Here is a 9,355-nt window from a genome sequence, read left to right on the forward strand (position 1 = left end):
TCAAGATGTTACAAAAACACGCTAATTTTACGTAAAAGAGCATAACCTGAGAATCTGATCACAAGCTCTTAAACATGATGAAATATGACGGTTGAATAATTGTTAATCCATTGGCTTGTAACAGTCAGCAGTTGGCTCAGATAAGTTGATATGTGATGTATATTATGCCACTATGGCAACATCATTTGTAGGCACCAAAGACAATATGTTATTCTGTGGCCCGGCAATGTACACTTATTTAGACAAACAAAGTCTCAGTGCTCGGTTTTTGATTGTGTTTCTAAAAGCAGAAATGTCCTTACAGGATGGGACAATTCTGACCACAAAAATCGTAAAGTATGTCCAACACATCAGGCTCCTGAATCCTTCTGGCCACAACACCCTGACCTTTCCTGGGCTGCACGACTACCACCTCACCATCAGGTGGAGGCTCGATCAGCGGGTGCACTTTGTTATCCATCATCTTAAAGTCAGTAAGACCGGGCAGCAGGCCGTTCCTCTCTGTCCCGGTGTCCTCTGAAATGTCCTTTGTGTCCATACTGTCAGCATTCACGCTGTCCTTTCTAACTGTGCTCAGGTCGTCCTGACATGCGTCCGAGTCGCTCGCATGGGGCAAAGAAAAGTAGGTGCACTTCCTTGAAAATGACGACGTCTTGTCTTCCAGTTCAGACTTTGTGCTGAAAAGGGAATACGGTGTGTCCTCCTCTGTGTCCTCACGCATACCGTCGCCTTGAGGAGAGTTTGTGAAGTTTTTGTTTATTCCAATGGGGTCTGAGACAGACTTTCTCATCAGTGTGTTTTCTCCAAGCAGCCATTGTTCATTACCAATAGGGAAAGTGTCTTCAGGCCTGACTTGTGCATTAAAAGCAACACGTGTCGCTGAACTTAAGGTGTCCAGTACATTAGCGGAGTTGAAGTAAGACAACTCAGACATTGCTTTGTGGAAGGGAGAGAAAAGGCTTGAATGTTGTTTTGACGCAGATGACGGCCTTTCACTCACTTCCTCATCAGGTTTTGCATCTTTCGTGCCATAAAGCCTTTCAATTGTTCTTCTCACAAAACCTTTAGTGATGGATTTCCGTGCTGAATCATCTTCTCCGCTAGACAGCTCACTTGAAGTCTGAGACTGATACCCTCCACTAATTGACGTCCCTGCTCTTAACTCGGACCTCTCAGATGCGTTTGGGCTTGGGAAACGTCCATGTCCGTGTTGGATATCTGTGGCACTCTTTGCCAGAAACATTTCCCTGATGGATCTGACCCTGTTGCCTTCAGGCTCCGTGGTTATAACGCCGCTCGAATCGTAGCTGAAAGACAATGACGACTGAGGAGCTGATCGGATGCCGGGAGTCAACTGAGATGTGGGTGATTCAGAGGGTGAGTCCTCGATATCCGACTCGAGAGGGGCATTTCTTTCTGAGTAACGTCTGATGACAGAACTTTCTGTTGTCTTCTGGGCCTCAGCAACCTGTTTTTCCAGAAGAACTACTCTCTCCGCGACAGATTGGGATATTATCTCTGCAGGTTGATACTTCAGTTTTTCCACAGCGTCTTCACATTTGGTGTCTTTAGACTGTTTTGCCGTGACAGAAGCTTCTGAATATCTGTCCACATTGGCATATTCCTCCTCTAAGCTGGGCTCTTCAATGTAGCTTAATTCTTCTTCATTTGAGCTGTTGATCTGTTGTTGTGTGACCTGTGGTTGCTCTACCTCTACGTGTTTTTCAAAGCTGCTGTGCTCATTCCCACTATCCTCATCTGCATTAAATCCATAACCCTTTGTTAAACTATCAGACTTTATCCAACTGCTGTTGTCTTTTTTAGTATATGGATCTTTATGTTCTATCAGATTGCTTAAATCCCCTTCTATGGTAATCTGACTTTTTGTCTCATTATAAATTTGGTGGTCCTCATCGTCTGAGCTGACCTCCTCCGCCTCTTCTACTAAAGTCCTTAACTCTCTATAGGTTTTTGCGGGTTCCCTGTGATCCAGAAAATCATCGAGGTGTTCTTCCTCCTCTTCCTCATTGCCAGACAAACTTTCCTCGATAATAACCTTTAGTTTCCTGCTTTCAACCTCAGGGTGCTCTTCCTCTGAAGATTGCACATCCAAATCTGAATAAGTTGAGCTTTCGTCAACACTGACATTCGGTCCTAAAGAGCCTGCTTCCCATTCGACCTCAGGCTGCTCTTCCTCTGAAGATTGCTCGTCCCCATCTGAGCTACTTGTGCTTTCCTCAACACTGACATTCAGTCCTACAGAGCCTGCTTCACATTTACCTGGTTGCTCTTCCTCTGACAAAGACTTGTTTTGAATATCTAGGCTTGATATTCCTCCCTTCCCTATTACATTCTCCTCTTCCTCCTCAGAGTGACTCTCAGGGCTGGACAAGCCTTCGCTTCCCCTGCTCTCCTGTCGTATCTCCTCAGATTTAACTGCTGGTTCATCTTCTGAACTTTGTTCCTGACCCGTGTCTGAGCTAGATACACTTTGCTCACAGCTCACCTTCTGCTCTAAATCTTTAATGGCACTTAACATGTTTTGCCCTTCCTCATCTGAACCTGACTCGTCTTCATGGGTACGCTCCTTCTCAGTGATACTCTCCTCACCGTGCATCTGCAGCTGATTACTTCCAATGTCTTGCGCCTCTACCTCAGAGCTACAACAGTCATGTTCAAGACTTTTCTCGCCACCGACTACACCGTTCATTTTAAGCTCTTCTTGGTTTGATTTGTCTTTATTGTGGCCTTGCTGCCCATTATCTTTTACAATCAACCCTGCACTGTAAATCTGCGCCTCTACAGGTTTCTGTTTGTCAGTTTGTTCAGCTGGTGGACATTCGGCCGCACCATTCTGCCCATATAGGCTGTCCTTGTCTTTAGTGTCTTTAGTTATTGTATCTGTGCTGGATTGTTTTGGCTGGTTAATATGTGTGAATTTTTTAATGATGGAGCTCACATTAACATGAGCTTTTTCATCTTGAGTTACATCTCTGACATTAATAGCATTGTCTGTGGATGGGAAATGGGATATCTTTCCATTACTGCTAACTTCTGGTTCCACCTTTTCTCCTTCGTCACTGTCACTTTTAAGACCGACTGAAAGAGTGGCCAATTCCTCCTTGAGCTTCTCGGGTATGTCAAGATTATCCACAATCTCATCAATGCCAAAGTCTCTTGCAGGACTAGCCTCGGTTACGAGTTCTTGCTCTGAATTATTTGGTGTTGAGCTGCGACTCTTGCTTTTGTCGTTGAGATCCTGAAAGCCCTTCCAACTTTGCAGGAGCTGCATCGAAGCGGACTGCTGTAAATTGGCCAAACTGACTGTTAACTCGTGGGAATCCTCAATGCTGGCAATCTCTCTGAGAGAATCGATCATTTGTAAAGCCTCAGCACAACTGACATTGTTTGCACTCCGCTCATCCACGTTGAGGTTCATTAGACCTCCGTTTAGGGTCATGAGGGACAAGAAAGCAAGAAGAGCTTTAGATGATGCGCCAAACGTAGAGGCCACATGAGAGGAGAAGTCGGGCAGGCTGTTGGACTTTTCCAGACATGATGGGCGTTTGTTCTGTGTGATTTGTCTAATTGACTTTATTGAGTAGCAAATCTTGTCAAGCACAGGTTTCATGTTTGGCTGATTTGAGATGTTTAGTGGCTGTGGCATTATTTGTGTTATGGATCTCTCTTGATCTGCTGTTAAAAGGTCATCCCTCACATTTTTGTCATCACTCTGATCAGCTTCCAATGGCATGGGTGTGTTACAAGTTAGTGTTTTGTCCAGTTCAGGTGATTTGATTGACTGAGGTGTTTGGTGACGCTTTCTTTGGGATGATGTTTTTCGTTTTGTCTTATTTATGGGAACTGATGCACTGTCCGAGGAGAGATTTCTGGAGAGCAGCTTTCCATTTGATGTGTTTCTGATAGGTGGGGATGACATATCCAGAGACTGAGAATACGGAGACGGCCTCCTTTGTAATTTTGGTTTATAAAGCTTTCTCTCAGTCGAGGGGCTGGCATTTGGTGTTGCATGTCTTTGTTTTCCAATTTTTGGGGACATGGTTTTATCTGGAGGGTGGTTATGTAATGATGATAATTTTGGAGAGTTATGTGGAAGTTCAGAAGAGAATTTATCGGTTATGGATTTCCTCTCCGGAGATGAACTGCTCATAAGTTTTTTCACCAAGGATTTAGGTGACGATGCCTCTTTTTGAGTTAAAAACAGTGTTTTATCCATTTTTGTCTCTTTAAATGGAAGACCAATCATCGTTGGAGCTTCACTTGATGAAATGCTTGTCGGTGACATTCTCTCTTCTGTTGTTGAACTAATAGGAGATGCAGAAGTACAACATGACGGACTACTTCTCAGATTTATGATGCTGTTTGATAGCTGTGTCTCTACTGACGGGGTTTCACTCGGTCGTAGTGTCCCTGGCGAATAGATGCTGTTTGGCAGCACATTTTCACCCACTACGTTGATGGGAGTAGATGATGTCCTTGTTTCTAAAGTGCTATCACTACATAAAGTATATTTATCCATACAAGCCTTTCTCAGAGACATTTTCATGTCAAAAGATGTATCACTGACCAAAGGGGCCCTTTTAATGGATGGAGTTCTTGATAATGGTGCTCCTCCCTGCGTGGGAGGAATATCATTCCAAGTTGTCGTTTTCGTTGTGGGGTCAGTAGGTGATATGGGCTTGTCAGATGTAGGACTGATGGATAATGGATGATTATCTGACGTTTGACTGCTCAATGATGAGAGTCTGTATAATGGGCTGCTGGCCACTGAGGAAGCATCCATCAGGCAATATTCAGTGTTCAGTAGCTCTGTATTTTCAACAGGTGGTGGCGGTGGGGGTAGCTCCGTTGAAGGGGTATTTGAAAGTATTGCTTTTTGAAGTGAGATTTTGATTGGACTTGATTTACTTTCCGCTTGGCATGGCCTCGTCGTGGACGTCTCATTCGTTGGCGGAAATATTTCGCAAGAGTTGTGGTTCAAGAGAGGCTTTATTTCTACCCTATCAGTCTGAGCTAAACTACTGTAGTTTTCTGCATTTGTATGACTGTGGATGCTTTGCTGATCGACTGTGGTTTTCTCCATCGGTGGACTCGAATTGATTTCATAGGACTGGATTCTTTGTTTGACAGAAGCTCGTGGGTCAGTTTTGAGAGTCTGTACTTCTGATGTCTTCTCCAAACCCTTAACATCCTCTGTGGCAATCATCAAGCTATTCTTATTTTCAGACTCTCCACACGTGCTGGCATTTTCTCTTTGTACAGCTCCTTGTAATATTTTACTTTCCTCATCTGGGTCGACTGCAGGGTTAAGATGGGCTTTCTCCAGCCAGTTTTCCACATATTTATTAGTAACAGAGTTGGAGGAGTTAAAAGCAGGCAGTGAAAGGCTTCCGTTGACATCATGAGACTTTATCTGCTGATGCATTGATGTCTGCCGTGTCAGTATTCCCCGTGGTTGACTTACTTCATTCGGAGAAACATTCAGGCTGCCTTCTTCAAGTGTCTCACTCATAGTTTCTTCCAATGCTGATGGTATATTTGGGTCTTCCAGAATACATTTTATTGTGTCATCCGACTCTTGCAAGCTCTTTGTTGTAACACCCCCGTCTCTGTTTTCCGTTGGTTCCTTTTTCAGCTTCATTATGCTTTTTGCAGATTTTGATTTATTCCCGTAAATTTTCTTAATGAACCCAGCACTGGAGAAAGTTTTCACTTTCCTACTTTTCTCTGTTGCTCCTGCAGAATGTTTTTTTTTTCTCTTCCCCGGTGACATAAGCCGAGGACCACGTTTGCTGATCACTTTGGGTTTTGAGGATGGCCTCTTATCTTTATTGACTTCTCTTTGTTGGTGCTTGTCTTTGCCTTTACTAGGCTTTGGGAGTTGTCGTTGAGCATTTGTTACTTGTATTGCACTGGTCCTCAGTGAAGGCAAGGTTAAGTCAGATGTTACCGACATGCTCTCAGATCTCCAGATGCTAATTGACTCAGAGGCTGTCGATGGTCTCCAAAGCCGGGGTTCAGCCTCGTTATTATAGGAGAGCTGTCCAGTCTCTGAAGTAGCTGGCCTGCAAAAATGAATCCCAGAAGCAGACACACCCTGTGAACAAAGGTTTCCAAAGAAATTATCCTGGTACGTCTGCTCTTCATAAACGTGTAAGACGGTTTCAGTGACCTCCTCTCCTCTGGATTCCGCGTGTAGGACTTCAGTCATCCCTGCAGATTTGAACGTGGACACATTTCTGCTGTCCGTGTTGCTGACATCAACAGAGCCAAGTCTTCTTGGTTTGGGCACTGGTCTACTGCTACTCTGTTTCACCATGCAGTACTGCTCTGTCATTGCTCCATTTCCTGTCTGCTCTCTGTAGGAGTAAGAACCAACCATATCTTCCTGCATCCCCTCTGAAGTCATTGATTGTATGCTCTCCACAGATGCTTGCTTTTTTCTAATTTGCTTGTGCCCCGGTGTAAGAGCTCTCCTAGGGGACACCACGTTCGACTGTGCTTTGATGTAATCCTCTTCATCACCACTCTCACTGAAAGCTCCATTCCCCATCGATGGTGGATCCTCGTCATTATCTTTTTGAGTTTTGTCCTTGTTGATGGAGTCAATGAGAGTAGCAGAACTTTGTAAATCCAGTGAGTTTGATTTTAGTGTGCCGATCTCCTGCTCTACCTCAGGCTCCGGTAAACAGGTCACATTAAGCTGATTGGCAACACTTGAGCGTGACAGAGTGGTCGTCCAGTGGATGGATTCCTCTTCCTTAAGTGTCAGCCGCACCCTCATCTCCACTGTCATGCTACCATCTTGGTTCACTCGAAAAGACTTCTCAATGTCGTCATCTGCGGGCAGAAAGCTGTCCTGCTCTTCCGCTCCAACGCCAAGGCAGGACTCAGGCGTTTCTGGTACTGACTCCAGAGTGCGACCTAACTCGACAGAGTGACTCTCTGCCATGGAGTTATGGATTCGATTCACGATGAACCTCTCCGATGATGTGGAGAAATTTCTAGACTCTGACGTGTATGGTAGTGACTTCTTTTTACCTTTTTAGTTTAGTCAATTGAGCCAAATGTGTACAAAAAATAGGTTCATGTAGAAATGTCCAAAGATTTCAGGCAGGGGTTGAAGAGGAAACCCAAGATACATGAAAGGAGAGGAAAGAGAGAAAAAAAAAACTTAGAACGATTGCACAACTATCAACAGCTCATGAAGAACAATAGCCGACAGCCACGTAGACAGTGTATGCAGGTCATCTGTGGTATTATGTATAATATCATTGCCTCAGCACTTTCCCAATCTTCATCCCATGAGAGCAGGTAGATTAACACATGCACACTGTCTATGTCCATCCATGAGAATAAATGTTCAACTAAATAAAACAAAACGATAACATAGAGATGCATCCATAAACCAAATTGTAAACTTACGTTTAAATCTTCTGTGACCCATTTGTTTGGTAGGCAGCATCGTTGGAGCTGGTGCTTTCTGTGTATTGTAGTTTGCATGCCTGAAGGACTCCTTGCCTACGGCCACTACAGTCCCAGAGCACAATATCAAGCCTGGAAGACCATCCACCTGCAGAAGACAGAAACAAAATGTCACTATTGCATCTGACTCTGTAAGCACAGACTACTGTTGGTAGAATAGAGTCTACATTTCTGCTTGTTAGGGAGTGATGCATGCAAATGATGTATATGTATGACTAGTCTAAAATAGATGCGTTATTTGTTAAAATTACACCTTACAATACCAACTGGCCCTGAATTTACTATAGATTCTTGACCTAAAGCCTTACAGGGCAGTATCCCAGAATGCCTTTCTGCGTATTAGTGTGAGTTGCTTAAAGAAGATTAGCACTTTCTCTCCTCAGGTGACGGAATTTATACGCCAGGTTCAAGCCAGTCCTCTGTGGCAAAATGCTACCACCACCTCAAACGTATATGTCTGTGTTGTATTTGAACATTTATTTTAGGGGGATTTACATTTTTTGCACTAATAAGAATTTACAAAAATGCTACAAAGATATCAGCCTATGTATCTATTCAAATATTATCTTAAAACGAGTCATTCATTGAGTGTGCTTTAGATTTAAGATTGGGCCTGAATAACGTTGTCATCCAGTATTCTTTACATCAGGCTTTCTGTTTTGTTTGATTTCTTGGCATTAAAAGGGAAGGTTAAGTAAATCTAATATAGTGTTTTTTAGTAGGTTGTTAATATAAAGTGCTTGTAAAATCCTATTTTCTTCTTAGAAATGAATAGTGTTTTATCTATAGAGGAGGACACTCACACGTCTGCCATCGGCTGTGTATAATTTCACAACATGGCTCTGGATCAGCTCTGAAATATATCCCAGGATGGACTCAAAAGTGGGTGTAGTCCTCTTGTGAAGCACCACAGTGTGTTCCACAGTGGGGTCACCGTTGCGAAAAACCAGTAGCGTCTTTGGTGTGCGCATAAGCACCGGCTCCTTTGTGTGTAAGTTCCGGCCATGGGAAAACCTGGCCTTTTGCACGGTCCGACGACGGGAACTGGCAGGCCTGGCGTGGTACCAGGGCGGAAGCTTCTTCCTGGCCAATGCAAGGTTGATCGGTTTGATCTTACGGCTGTCTGAGCAGATGTAGGACTTTCCATCCTCCAATTCATCCAAAGTATGGACTGCATGAACCCCCCGGGGAGTGGTGATATTCCTCACCCCAAATGGCAGGGGAACCTTGTTAGAAAGACTGTCCAGGAGCGCATCAAATGTCTTAAAGGTGCGGTTGTTGATGACCATGCGCAGACCATTAAACTGAGGATCTCCGCTCTTGTAGAAGCAGACCCTCTTTGATAGGATCGGGTCGATGATGCTCGGGTGGCGTGGGGTGCCAGAGGTGTGCCCACTCCCTGATGACTGGTCAGGGGGGATCCTTCGAAACCCAGTCTCATTCATCATCTCTGGTCAGCTGTAAAGGGGAGCAAATACAAGTTAAGAATCAGATATACAACAATAAATGGCTAAGTGATGTTGTTTCGGATTAGAAAAGTTCCTCTCACAGAATAAATTGTGTCCCTGTTGTGTAATTTTAAGAATATGTAAGAAAATGGTATGGTAATGGCAAATTTATGCAAAAATCCATGTCAAAAGAGACATCTTCGTGTCTACCTCTGCAATTGGGTCAACAAACAACCATATCACCATGTGTAAGACAACCTCAGAGATTCGTGATGTGTAAACAGCTAATGTGTTACAGCTTAATGACGTCTTGCAAACATATGTTGTTTGTTTTGTAGCACTGTGGCCATCAGGTATAGACGGGACTTCTGGGAAACCTGCCATGTGAATGGCAACTTCAA

General features: G+C 43.9%; 1 protein-coding gene across 1 annotated transcript; it reads right to left on the reverse strand.

Annotated features, from left to right (window-relative positions):
* Positions 1 to 298: 298 nt before the first annotated feature.
* On the reverse strand, positions 299 to 8,951 carry LOC310963317 (uncharacterized protein; the record flags this gene model as incomplete). Its single annotated transcript, XM_083936063.1, has 5 exons — positions 299 to 3,637; positions 5,183 to 5,452; positions 5,972 to 7,062; positions 7,447 to 7,594; positions 8,310 to 8,951. 5 exons carry the CDS (start codon positions 8,949 to 8,951, stop codon positions 299 to 301), a joined length of 5,490 nt encoding a protein of 1,829 aa, XP_083792189.1.
* Positions 8,952 to 9,355: the final 404 nt, after the last annotated feature.

The sequence above is a fragment of the Echiichthys vipera genome (assembly GCF_963691815.1).
Source record: "Echiichthys vipera genome assembly, chromosome: 21".
Classification (NCBI taxonomy): domain Eukaryota; kingdom Metazoa; phylum Chordata; class Actinopteri; order Perciformes; family Trachinidae; genus Echiichthys; species Echiichthys vipera.